Source organism: Neolamprologus brichardi, chromosome 18 (assembly GCF_056152115.1).
Source record: "Neolamprologus brichardi isolate AB-2024 chromosome 18, ASM5615211v1, whole genome shotgun sequence".
Classification (NCBI taxonomy): Eukaryota; Metazoa; Chordata; class Actinopteri; order Cichliformes; family Cichlidae; genus Neolamprologus; species Neolamprologus brichardi.
The window spans coordinates 12,862,863-12,876,893 of NC_142121.1; the positions used below are offsets into that span (position 1 = coordinate 12,862,863).

The 14,031-nt window shown below is 39.4% G+C and overlaps 1 protein-coding gene and 1 pseudogene across 1 annotated transcript in view; both read left to right on the forward strand.

Moving 5' to 3' along the window:
• glis1a (GLIS family zinc finger 1a) overlaps window positions 1-7,116 on the forward strand; it is a 33,043-nt gene extending 25,927 nt beyond the window's left edge. Inside the window, exons 6-8 of the mRNA XM_035908360.2 lie at window positions 5,199-5,332; window positions 5,419-5,517; window positions 6,034-7,116. Coding sequence (XP_035764253.1) covers window positions 5,199-5,332; window positions 5,419-5,517; window positions 6,034-6,176 — 376 coding nt within the window. The 3' untranslated portion in view covers window positions 6,177-7,116. The remainder of the gene's footprint in view (window positions 1-5,198; window positions 5,333-5,418; window positions 5,518-6,033) is intronic.
• A 4,015-nt stretch (window positions 7,117-11,131) lies between these two features.
• Window positions 11,132-13,791, forward strand: LOC148097698 (uncharacterized; annotated as a pseudogene).
• The last annotated feature ends 240 nt before the right edge of the window (window positions 13,792-14,031 follow it).

A 14,031-nucleotide genomic window follows, 5' to 3' on the forward strand; every position in this document is an offset into this window, starting at 1 on the left:
ATTATCACCAGAGATGGAGTTATGGCTTTGTGGTTGCACTGATTGGGTAGTTGGAGACCACAGAACTTATGTGCACTGTAAGCTGAGACAATTTTTCTCTAGGCAAGTATAAAAGTAGAAGTGAGACTAAAAAGATACAGCTGAAAGCCTCCAGGGCTGCAGTTTCTGGACAATAGGGCCTAAAATTATTGGTCATTGAAGGTTTGCCCATAAAGTAACTTTTATTGGCACGATAGTAAAAACAAAAACAGTCTGTCTAATAAAATAGCATCAATAAAGGCCAGAATAACATTTTTGTGGTTTAATAAATGATATAAAATATTACCATATAATGCACATTGTTTCATATGAAATTCTTCCAATATTTCCAAGGGTTGTTTTCAAGCGGCCTTCTGGTGTTTGGCTTAAATGTTAAGATTGGTTGTTTTCTCTGAGCACTGATTTCAACAGGTTTAGGTTTTGGGTTTCATCATTGACCCTTAGGGTTGAAATGAAAGTAGCAAAATGTCTACTATGTATAGTTGTGACTTTTCCAGAAAGGCAGGCAGAGGAGATGTTGCCCAATTCATCAGCGAGAAAAGTGGACTAGATAAAAACATATCCTTCCATGATTTTGTGTCACTTATCTTTTATTCTTTTATTTATGCCGACAGCCTCGTGTGTCTTACTTTACTTAGACCGTTTACTTAGACCACTTAGAAGTGCAATTAATTAGAACTCCTTCACTGATAATACCTGAGTGTGATACAATACAGCTGATTTAAATGGCTAAATTACCTCCTTAGCGTGTCTTGAAGTTTTCCAGAGGCCTGGTAACGAACTAATCATTTGATTCAGGTTTGTTGACCCAGGGTAATATATCTAAAACCTGCAGGACACCGGCCCTTGAGGCCTGGAGTTCTCCACCCCTGGTTTATGGGATACATATTGACATTTAAGCCAACCTCCCTTCTATCCTTTAGTGATATTGTGCAAACTCTGCAAAAGTAGTCTGCATGTTTAAGTGATGGCAAATCCACTGATTAGAATTGAAGCTGAAGAAGGTTTTTTATTTTTTTATTTTTTGGTCAATGTCATCTTTTTTGAAAGGATTCAGATTTGACCCTGACTGCAGCACATTGCTAATGCAAAGTGCATTATATTGATTAGACACATATCTGAGATTGTTTATGGAAATGCTTGGTGATTTTTAAAATGTAAGAAATATGTATCAGTGGAAATTTGTCTCAATGCAGAAGCTTTTTTTTTAATTGTAAGATCTTTATTTTTTTTTCTTATGATTACAAATGAAAAAAGTCCACTTCTGTTTTTCAGATATTCTTACACGTTACGATTAGTTGTTCCTCTTTGAAAACTACTCAAGAAGTTATTGTATTGGTAGTGATAAAACTACATCATAAATGTATGTGTGCCAGCCACAGGCCTTGGGTTGAGGAGATTGTATTGTGTTGGTCAACCAATATATATACAAGAAAACACAGAATTTCTAAGTACTATTTGATCTGGATTTTATTAAATCACTTTAAAGTTTACAAAACAAATACAAATTTTAATAAATCAAACATTTGGATGCTTTTGTGCATTTTTAGGAACTTTGCTCACCTCTCTCGGAATCTCTCCACCTTCCTAAAATGTGCAGCTACAGTAGAGCTTCCATGAAGCTATGCACAATCCGTCCATTGACGTCTCTTTATAGCAGCGGAGGATGTCATTGAATCCCACTGGTGCCCACAGTATATGACGACCTGCCAAAGCTAATACCAGACAAGCACTTGATTTTCCACAAAATGACTTTGACGAGAGACGTTAAACACGTGAAAGTAAATTATCTTTTCTTCATGGTGCAGGCAGCATCATGCTCTGACCTCATAGGGAGGCCAATGTTTACTCTGGCTGTAATGAGCCATTTTGACGTCTTTTAATACTTTACAGAGGCCCGCAGTGAGGCTTGTCCATCAGTTTAGTATTTGTGATGCACAGTGTTTGTATATATTGTGCGGTTGGAAGAGAGAGGTAGCGTGGTGCTGGATTTGCATTTTTTTGCAGCAGCGTGTCCATCAGATACAGGCACACTAACCAGGATAGCGCTCACACAGAAACACTATTATACAGTTTGAAGGAAGGCGATGTAATGAAGTTTATTTTGCAGAAACTCCAAGTGACATTGGACCTAAATAGCCGCTTTAAGTGAAATCCTTCACTTTTTTTTACTTGCTGTAGCTCTAAAATGAAATGCTTGTGCTGTAGTTTCCCTAAGCACTTAGTGGTAGCACTTAGATCCCATTAAATCTCCATCTGTATTGCACAGATTTAACGTAATCCCCTGTGATCCATTAAATCCATATCACCGAAATACTTTCAAAATTCAAATTCGAAACATCAGGTTTGTGATCATAAGCTGGCACCAGTTAAATAGATAGATAGATGAAACTTTATTAATCTCTCGGGTGGGTTTCTCCGGGAAATTCAGTACATGCAGTAAATGCAGCACAATGCGCAGAAGATCTTAAATTCTGCAAGCTGGATTCCTTTCATTCTGCATAAGCAGTAAGGATGGCAGCTGGCTGTAGTTAGTAAGAAAAACGTGAGTCCTGCAGAGGGTCAGTTGGTAAAATATGGTCAGACAAGAAGTTTCCTGAGGTTTACTGACAGCCGCGCCCTCAGCCCTGGGCCCTCGGTAAGCTCGTGCATGTGAGCAGTTGGGCACACCGGCCACAAAGTGACAGATCGACCCAGCACAGCTCAGACATCTCAACTATGTTGTTGCAACATTACAAGAATGTAAGCCGTGGCGCAGACGGCGTTGTTTATAGTTAAGGTCAGCGCTGATGGTTCAGGGGCCAGCGAGGGGAAATTCAAAGATGTGTTGAATTCTTTTGCCTTGCAGTCATTGCAGCACATTCATTTCAACAGCCACGCTATATCAAAGGCCACGTTGTTTACATAATACTATACAAAGCCTGGATTTTATTACCTCGGGAAGCCACAGCCATCTGTAAGTTATATCAGTTTGGGTTTCAAAAAGTCCTTCTGATTAATTTTGGCTTTTATTGTATTTCTCCGATGAAAGCAGAGACTGTTAACTTAAATGTAATAGCATCTGACATGGGAAATGGGTAATAAAGAGACTTGGGGATGATAAATGATAGATATGTAAAGAAATCTCCAAACATTTCCTCTTTTTATAGCTGATCAGATGTGAAAATATACGATGTTCAGGCCAGCAGCCATCGGTATCTCTGACAGGGCCTGGCTTGTTTATGAAGCCCACTAAAAGTCTTCCAGCAGAAACCAGTGCTGTTTGGCTCTCTGGGGACCAATATGCTGCAGTACATCATCCAGGAAAGCCTTCAGGCCACATGAAATGCTGAGAGTGGGCTCTTTGAAGGTGGAAGGGGGGCACTTGAATACCGTACGGGGTTTTTTTTTTTTCAGCTGCGTATCTCCTTAGAGAGAAATTCAGCTGCCTTTCTTTCTTCTCGTCGACTTGGCTCCACTGACTCATTCGTTTCCATGTTGAGTCAGAGTGTTTGTGCACAGTCAGCACATTCTTGCAGCAAAGAGATGGATACAGCTCTCTGCAGCACATTACCCTCCTGAGGTGGAAACGCTTTCTTATACAAACTGCGCTGTTTGCAGAAGAGAAGTGTTTACATGTTTCTGATGTATACAGCGGTCAGCTGATGTTTATCTGATTTAATCACCTGAAAACCTCATGCCCTGGGTTCATTGTATCAGAGTCAGTGCTGTTCTTGCATTGATTGAAACCTTCCCTATGAAATAATTTTCACAATTTAGTTTAATACAACTAAGATTGAAGTTCCATCAATCAGAGAGTTACAACATCATTATCGTTTTACCATAATATTTATTGGCTTGGAAAACTTGTGTTGAATTTTATGGTGCTTAAGAAACGCTGATATACATCTCAGTGTGACAGAAACTTTCAGCAGTTCAGCAGAAGTGAAGGTCAGGCCAAAAACAGCATTAGTGTAGAAACAGGCCGGGCTGAGTCAGTCACATACAGGATCAATTCTCTGGAAACTTAATTTCCACTTTAAAAAAAAAGAATAATAATTTTTGAGTTAAACCATCAAACCTGTCACTTTCAACTTGTACTTAGATTTGGTCTTTAAATGGCTTCAGTAGGACCTGTTGACACGTAGCACTCCATCACTATGATGAATGTGGTCAGTGTTTATTCATTTTAACACTGAAACACACGCAGTAATCAGTACTGGAGTTTAAAGTTAACTGTGTTTGTGGAGAATAGTTTGATGTTACTAACTTTAGAAATCATCTCTTATTTCTTTATAGTTTACTTCCAAGGAGCTGGACTTTCTTGTAATTTTTTTAAAGTGCTCTTGAGCAACAGTTCTGCAGTTTCTGGAGGTCTTTAAAACTTTTTCTTTGGACCTGGGCTATTAACTGAAAACTTATCTCAATGTGGTGTGGAGTGTGTCCTTAACCTCCTAAGACCCGAACTCTTTCATGGCATATCTTTTTAATTTTTCTTTGCTATTTGGGACCTGATGAATGTAAAAACAAAGAATTACCAGAATTTTTGTTTCTTTGAAAAATTAGATCCACTTATGAGGACATTTGTCTTAAATTTCAGTAGAACGGTGGCAGTATAATGTCCTCGTAAGTGGATACTAGGCCTTTGAAGAGTAAAATTTAGTATTGTGGTCTAGACAACCCAAAATGTGATGTCCACATATGTGGATGCCAGGTCCTAAGAGGTTAAGCAAACTGGTCCAGTTTTGCCTAAAAATCAAAAGAAAAAGTGATGGGCCTAAAAATGATCTATGGCAGTTGATCATTTTTATCAGTTTCTGAAAGTCATGTCCTTAAGAAATATTCAAAAAATCTACCAAAGACCTGACGCAGGACCTGAGAAAGGCATCTGGCCCATCAGTTGATCCATCTACTGTTATCTGTCTACTTAAGAATATTCAGGAATGATTTCACTGGTTGGATGTCTGTGAAGAAGCCATTTATAAGGAAGGTAAGCAAGCAGAAAAACTTGTCATCTGTGGCAGCAGGGCTTAATGCAAAATTGGCCTGGTGGTTGGTTGTCAGGTTGTTGGGGTTTTCTCCACATTACTGTAGAGTCTTTACCTTACAGTATAAAGTGCTTTGAGGCAACTGTTTTTGTGATTTGATGCTAGATAAATGTTTATGTTGTGCGTTTCCAGGAACAGACCAGCTTCCTTGTTTGTGTCCGCTGACGTGATCCCAGCGAGTCCCTGCTCAGACAGAGTGGACGTCCGGCTGCAGGGCTTCCAGAAAACCTACAACCACCAACAGCAAGTGTTCTCGCAGCAACACGGTACAGACAACATCAAGTCAAGTTATGTGAGCGAGGCGTGTGTTCAATGCCATGCTTCATCTTCGTCTACTCTGTGGTTCTCCTAGGTTGCCTGTATGGAGAGGGAAAGATGGCTCAAGCACCCAGCGATGGAGGTTTTGAGCCTCCAAGTTACTTCACCAACCAGCCCGCCTCCCACTCTACAGGTGAGACGTCAACTACACAAATGTAGCTTGTTGCTAACCAATCTGTGGTAACCTGTAGTTTTCTTTCAGAGCTGAAATAAGCTTTCTAATGTGATTTTAAAAAGATCTATATAGCTGATAATTATCTGACTAAAGAGTAAAACTAAGACTGAGGCTAATAGCTTTTTATCCACTTGTTGTCCATTTGGTCAAATGAAGGTTTTTAGAGCCTTTTTACTTAAACCAGCTACTGAAAGTGACACTGTAAGAACAGTGGGAGTAAACTGAGACTAAAAATTTACTGAGCAGACAGATAAACAGTGAGCTGTAGTAGGTTTTAATATTGCCTCATGGTTTCCATGCTGTTATTTGATGCCATTTATTATAAAACACTGATTATAGTTGCTCAAAATGAAGGCAACTATCTGTTTGCATTTTTTTTACAACTTCCAACTAAACTCTTTCCCATATGTAATAATAAAACCTTTCACATTTAAATAACTCATTTGCTGTGTTGTTTTTTTTTCCTTCTGTCAGGGTTTGACTTGCTGCAGGACCTGCAGGGTCAGGCGGGGGGCGGTTACTCCTTGCCTCCCTGCCCAGACGACAGCTTCCTCTTCCAGGCAGGTGGTGTCGACCGCTGCCTCAGTCAGATTTACTCCGTCTATCTGGACTCGTGATGGACACCCAGAAAGATTCTATGCAGCATGAATGCGACAGCTGACAATCACTCACTTGTGTATATATATCTAAGGATCATTTTATCAGCATTGTTTCTTTTTTGGCAAGAGAAAAAAGCCAGTGGGAGTTTAAATGGTACAAAAATAACTAGAGGCGGAAAAACTCTTGTTAAGCTGTGGATCTGTGGACAAACAAACAAATGGCCAAAAGGGAAAATCACAGAGAGGCAGTACTGTGCAAGAGTCTTGACCCACCCAACATTTCTTTATATTTCGCTAGCAAAATGGGAAATAGGCAATGCCATTTGTTGAAATGTTCAAAGATGTAAGGCGGAAACAGTGTTTGCAGATTTCTAAAAAAGCTTGAAAGTCAATATCTGGTATGACGCTTTCATTTAATTTCTTTAAGTAGTCTTTAGGAAATGTCCTCCAGACTTCTTGAAGAACATTTAAAGCTTTTCTTTGGATGTTTGCTGCATTGAGCTCTGTGCTCTGTCAACATGATCCCACACTGTTTCAGTAATGTTGAAACAGGGAGCCCAGTCCATGACCGATACTGTTCCGTTGTGTGTTTTTCTATTCAGGTATGCTTTTACTGCATCTTCAGTGTGTTTGGGAGCATTGCCACTAAGATGATTTTCAGATGGTATTGAATGGTGGACCGAAATCTGACAGTATCAGATGTGACAGGATCCCCAAGGGCATGTCTGTCAGATGATAATACTATTACTAGAATAGCGTTATAAGCCTGCCACTTCTTCATTTGTCCCTTGCTTGTTCAGTTCCCTAAAATTCTTTAAAGATGCTGCTCAGAGGTCAGTGTAAAGTGGCTTAGTAAACAAAAACATTCCTGTGAAAATGCTCAGGTACAAGCATTTTGTACCTGTACATTTTGTACACTGTAACCAGTGTCCAAAGAAAAATATTGAAAGACTTTCAGAAAGCCTGGAGGGCTATTGCTCAAGAGCACTTTAAAGATTACAAGAGTGTTTGGCTGCTTGGAAGTAAAGTATAATGAAATTAGGAGTTGGTCAAGATTTCTGCACAGTATTCTCAGTAGCAAAGTAGCAATGACCTTTTTTTTTTCTAAACTCAAAAATGACCACAACATTTGTGTTTTCTGGATAGAAGGAGCTGCAGGCTTCAATTTATTTGTCTTTGTCTCCAATGTTGATCTTAGCTAGTGAGGTCATTCAGCCTCTGCAGCGGCTTGGTTTGTAGGAGATAATCAAAGAAGTAATCCATAATGCAATGCTTCCCAACCTCGTGTGGGTACACGAAGTAGAATGTAGAAGATGATTTCAAAGACATCAGTAAAACGAAATATCCACATTCACAAAATTTTCTAATTTCATATTTTCTTGTTGTTTGTGTGTAAATATTTTTTTTAAAATGTTTGCAGTCCTCACAGTGATTTAGATAAAACAGTGGAGGTTGGAGAATAACTCAAAGACATAAAGTTGTAAATAAAACGCTCAGATTCAGCTTTTTAATTCAACACATTCAGCAGTTTAAACATTTCAAAGCTTAGTCCAGCGTTTGGGAGAGATTCTTGCTGTGTGTTTGTCTGGGTTACATAAGAAGACCGATATCTCTTTCTTGTTGTTGTATTAACTATGAAGCTACAGCTGGTTAGCTGAGTGCGGGATAAAGACTGGAAACAGCTAGCATGGGTCTAACAAAAGCAATAAAATGGACCTAAAAAACATCTACAGAAGATGCTTTCAGCTGCTCCCTTCTTTCCAAGGGGAGGCGTAGCAAATTGTTCCAACCATTTCCTCCTGATAATCAGTCTATTCATTTATATTTCCAATGATATCTCATGTGTTTGTGTGGCCTCTGATCCAAAGAGACAGGAAATCAAAATAAAGTTAAACTGAAAGATACTTTTTTCCTGTAGTTCTCAGGAGGATATACACTCGGCTTTGCTGATGCAGTGTCCCTCCCACATTCATCCAGGCTTGGTTCTGGCACTGAGGGAGTACACTGGCTTGAGTCACTAGAAGCTGGGTTTGTGTCTCCTCCCAGTCTTAATGTTTTTTGTTTTTTTTTGTATGTATGTAAAACAAATGAGTCGACCACAGAAATGCTCAGTTGAATGTCTGAATAGAAATCTATAAACTGGGAGTCTTAACATTTAGATGTGCTGTGAAGGGAAACACAGAGGTTTATGGTTGCATGCCATCACGTTGACAGAATGAAATCTTTCAATTTTCCAGATTTTTCTTGATATGAAATCTTTAACACACAAAATGCTACTTTCAGCTACTCCCTTACTGATCATGTTAACAGGAAGCATGTAAACAAACATTGTGCTTGAATCATCACAAATTAATACAAATGTAGGAAAGCCTTTGGACTACATAATATCACTGTTGCTATAATGTGTTTTCACTTATTCAAAGCAAATTCATGTATGGAACCTCTGACATTTATAGTTTTATAAACATAGCCCACATCCTGTACAGCTGCAGTTTATGATGTCCTTGCCTGCAGCTACAGGTAGCACCTCAGTCAGTTACACAGAGGCCTATCAACAAATGTTGGTATTAAATATCCTGGACATTTAAAAAAAAATGTAGGCATTAAGGTATTTGTAAGCCTTTAGATTTTCTTTTCTCTAGGCTGTGGACATTTAAAAAGTCTTTTTAATGATCAGTTTGTCAGACCAACTGCTTTAAACTACTTTATGGACGTATTTGATCCAGACCTTTGGATGATGGTGTTTAAAGTGTGCACATTACCGCCACTGTGCAACAGAAATGCTTTTTCTGCAGACGTCTTAAGGGGGTGTCACAACACGTAACATCTGTTTCCAAAATGTCCAAACTGCTTTACTACAACATCTGTATTCATCATGTGAAAAAGCTTGTTTTTTCTTTCAGAAACGCAATGACTGGAAAAGAGCAGCAGTAAAACTGTAAATTCTTTTCTGTATCTTGGCCATGACTGAGGGTTAATTTGGTCTGACAATAATTAGATCCTCTAGGAGTGTAGTGGTTTACACATTTTCCTAATAAGTAAAGAAAGTGTCTTCTCCCAGTTTGAGACTGGGAAGCACAACAGGAAGGACATCAAGTGTTTAAAGGTATCTCAGACAATCAAACTACCTGCTGTGGTGACTCCTTGTGAATAAAAGAGCAGCTGAAAGTAGCTTTTTAATAGAGCAGTGGAAGTTGTTTCATTTTATCCCATTCATATGTGTGTGAAGTCAAAAGGATGAATTTTAGCATGCTTTATGGTGTGCACAACATTATACTGTCTCAAGGAGGAAGCTTGGAAAACATTTTAAAGCTGTGTGAAGCTATTTCCAGTCCTCGTGTGAAGCTAACCTAACCCAGCTGCAGCCTTACACTAAACAGTCATCATATGTAACTCGCAACAAGAAAGACGTCATCTGAAGATAATAATTTACTCCTTTAAGGTCATAGTGTGTGTTTGTGAGTAACCAGATTATCTTGTATCTGCAGTGTCAATGAGCAAACTCACTCTGCTTGTGACTAGAGGGGAAACTGCAGCAGATACCCAAAACAGGGCTGCTGTATAGAAATGTTCCAGAAATGTCACAAAGGGGAGTTGTTGTTGATGAAACAAACAAAACTATGCAATAAACTGCACTAAAATAAAGTTATTCTCAAAAACAGGACAGCGGTATAATCGTTTTTGCAACAGTGTGACTCGTTTCTTCAGCGCGCTGCCTTTTAGGTGTTTATTGTACAGTTTCGATCAGTGTTATTTTCAGTGTTTACAGTATCTTCTCTGCACTCTTTTCTGTCTCGGCTTAGAGACTTTGAGAAAATGACCAACCAAAATGTTTACACTGATTTTGTAGTAATTCAGAGTTTTCTTATTGAACTGTATAAAAATGCATCTTTTATACCAAAATAAAAGGAATCTGTTTGTATTTGCTTGTTTTTGTTTTGTTTTTAAGTACTCAATCAGTGCATGTTCTGCATTTTAGTGTGAAATGTGAAAAACAATGATTATCATTCTTAATTTTGTTATTTTGGGTTTTGTGATTCCATGTTTAGAAGTGGATGATCTTGGTTGGGTAATGCTGCCATCTACTGGATCAGCTGGATCAAGTTCATTCCCACTCTAAATTGTAAGACTTTTGAAAGGTTACTAGCTACATTTCCTAGAGCAATAGTTATAAGAAAATGGTTTTAGAACATGAAATTATTGGATTATGCTGCGTTAGAAACAAAAAAAAACACAAGTACACATACTTCAGATTATTTTCAATCAAATTATTTATTTCTGCATCCCTCCAGTTCATCTCAGTCATCTCAAGGTGCTTAATGTTATGAAGGAAGGCAGGCTCAGGGCTGAGTAATCAGCATCATGGGCTCATCCGATTAGAATAAGAATAAGCAGTCATCTAATCATTCACAGGGTTCTCCTTTTATTCTCAAATCAATAAAGCAAAGAAGGAAGGAAGCAAAGACACACATGGACTGCCAATGCTGAAAGAAAACAGAGATTTAAGTTACTCATTACCTTAAACAATACATAAAATACAAAACCTAAACAGAACCTCACCTCTGCTGCCGCCCCGTGTGGAAGTGAAGAAAGAGTGAGCCAAAAGTAAATGCAGTCCTTATATAATGTGTGACAGGTGAGTGCAATTAAGGACAAGCACCACACCCAATCAAAGGTGAGAGAACTAAACAAGGTGCATCTGGTGAAGTGAGTGGGTGTGCTGGGACGTGCTAAAAGGTGGGTCTTTAAAACACTTAATATTGTATTAGCATTCCTGCATGACCAACTACTTGGTGATGGTGTGTTGAAGAGAACTCCCTGAACCAGCTTAAAAAGGGGCAATCATCTGCCATGACTGAATGGAGGAGGATCAACAAATAAGACAAAACACAAAACTACAGGCAAGAGCAGAGAAAAGTTACAGCAGTGCCATATAAACGCACTAGGAGTGAAAAGAGGAGAATTGGTGCATCATGGGAAGTCGCCCAGCTGGTTGGGCCTACAGCAGCACAGCTAATGCCACAGTCACATTAGAACACAGCAACCAATCGGTCTGAATTTATAAGTCAGACAGCAGTTATTTGCTAACCTTTGTCTGTCTCCCACCAGCTTACCTTTACAACTGGCCACCCAAAGGTTTAGGATGGTTTAGCATGTGGCACATTCAATCTCTGGGCCACCAGCTGCAACTATTTGCAATCAGTTGCCAAATGCAACCACGAATTGTTCCTAGTTGCAATGAATTAGCCATTCATTTTTTACTCTAGTGTGATTGATTCATAAATGATCATCCAGAATCTTCATGAAAAATGAAAGCTTTGAGTCTAATCTTACATGTAGAGAGGGTGTATGTCTCTGAGCTGGTTGCATAGGACAGAGGCCTAACACCTGAATCCTCTCTCTAACATTGTACTTTTAGAAACTCTAGGAACCAACAGCAAGCCTGCAGTCTGAGAGCAAAGTGCTCAGGTTAGCTAAAATGCTATTATGAGGCCTTTAAGGTATGACAGGGCCAGATTACTCAGCACTTCTCTCTTTGTAGTTCTCTGTTAATACACTTCCTGCAGGATTTAGCAGCACTAGCCATGTAATCAATTCAGCTGCTCTTCATTAGAGTTAAGATGATGTTACATAGAGATCAAGTATTGTAGCCATAATGACAGGCACTAGTTAAGTCAGATGAGTCCAAAGGGCATTGTTGTATTTAACCTTATAACAGAGAGTCGGGAAGTTCAAATTAAAAAGAAAAATGCAGGTCCGAGAAGAGAAGCTGATAGCTTAAAAGGCTTCAATTAAATATATAGAAACCAGGTCAAATATTCAAAATATACTGTAATGACGATGTTACCGTCTACTACAGTAGGGGGCGACTTGCACCTTTAGTCTAACCACAGTAAACCTAAAGACGAGGAAGTAAAGGTGCCCATGAGCAGTCACGTAATTTCCTGCAACCTGTGGCGGTAACTGTCGCCGTTTTAGTTTTCTCACAGCGGTAAGAATATTTTCTAAAGTTACGTTACATTAAACTTGAATATACCGAAGAATCCAGTGTGTGACAGTCTGCACAGTCTTAAAGTGTTAAACCTGTCAAAGCGAGTGTTTGTTTTTAGCTGTCAGCGCTTGAGATAATCACGCATGCGCAGACCAGAACTTCCTTTATTGGTCACAGCTGATTGGTGTAGAAAAAGGTTCTTCAATGCTTTATATGAATTGATAGACACTTTAAATGTTTACTGGTTTGACGGGGTTTTGTTATATTAGTGTGAATCTGAAGGTTCAGTCTGGTTGTGTGTGTGTGTGTGTGTGTGTGTGTGTGTGTGTGTGTGTGTGTGTGTGTTATTGTTCAGTCTGTTGTGTGGTTGATGATGATTTTTATTTGTCAGAGAGGCAGAAAACATATTTTGGATAATAAGCTGCATTTGGTAGCAAAATTGTTTCTTTTTGAATCAGCTTTAAAATAAATTCTTACATATAGCTCATTTTTAAGAATGTGACTCCTGGAGCTTACAGTGACCCTCGCAGTTGACAAGCCTAACAACGTGTAAGGAGACGGTTGGCATTTAACCTATAGTCACTGTCCTGGAAACCGGCTCCTAATGTGGGCTGTCTAATTTATTGTTTCATAATTTATAAAATAACCACGTAGAACAAGTAATAATGATAATAATGGGGCGTATGGGGCGACCGTGGCTCAGGTCGCCTCATACGCCCAGTCAGTACAACTGGGAACGGTTTAGAGCTGGGCTGCCCTCTGTGTCCCAAATTCACCACCACACGTGCAAAGACCATGTGCAGACATCTGGAGTCCCACATCAAAAATGCAGTTTATTTCCAAGGTAAGCTTTTAAACCTTGGAAATAAGCTTTTTTAACATTTAAAGGTCAACAGTTTTACTTACTCTTACCAACTCTGATTTGGAGTCAGTAGATCAGCTTTAGAAGAAAGCTAGAGTTACTTTGAAAGAAACATGATTTTTAAATATTTATGCCATCACATCACTGAGTAAAATCACAGCTGGACAGCTAAATTCCTAACTGTGATGTATGGCTGTCCCTTGAAGATACAAACATTTGCAGATGCAACCTGCCTTGCCGAGACACGGGTCATTACCACTGCCCGCACTGTGAGAAAACAATCATGTGCAAACTGGATGTCGAAACACATGTGATACAGTGCCCCCTTCGGCAGAAATCGGGGCACCTGCATCATCGTCATCATCCTTTTTCACTCCCTGCGCTCCCCAGCAGAGGTCAGCGCAGCCTCCTTTGGAGCGTAACCTTCCCACATCAGCTGGAAAGGACTCTGTAATGTCAGACCATTGTTACACACTTGTGTCACCTGTTGACACTCCACCATCCTGTCAGCCAAACTCAGCTCCCCCTCAACATGCCTGTAAACCACCTGCCGAGGCAGCACAGTCTGAAGCCACAGAGCTGCCTCTTCACGTGTGATGTATTTAAAGTCAGTTAAGTGCCCTCACTGCGCCGTCGTTCTCTACAAAAAGAACTTATTGGTGCACATACAAAGAAAACATGGAAGCCAATCAGACATTAAAGCTGCATCTCATAGTAAAAGCAAAAGTGTTAGTAAAGCTTATGGCCTCTTTGACTTCCCAAAAGGCATTCATGTGTGACTTGGACGACTGAGCTGCCTCAGAACAACAGTGGGGGCTGTTCAGTGGATCATTGACAGTATGTGGAGAAAAACACAGTAGAAGATTTGCTGACACATATGTATTCCACACTGAATTGATTATATTATGGTCTTTATATTATAATTTCTTGTTTAGAGGGAATTCAACATATTTTTTGCACTTTATTAAAGGAGCTTTGTTTGGTTCACAGTTCCATATGGTTTTAGGTCTCCTCTGCCT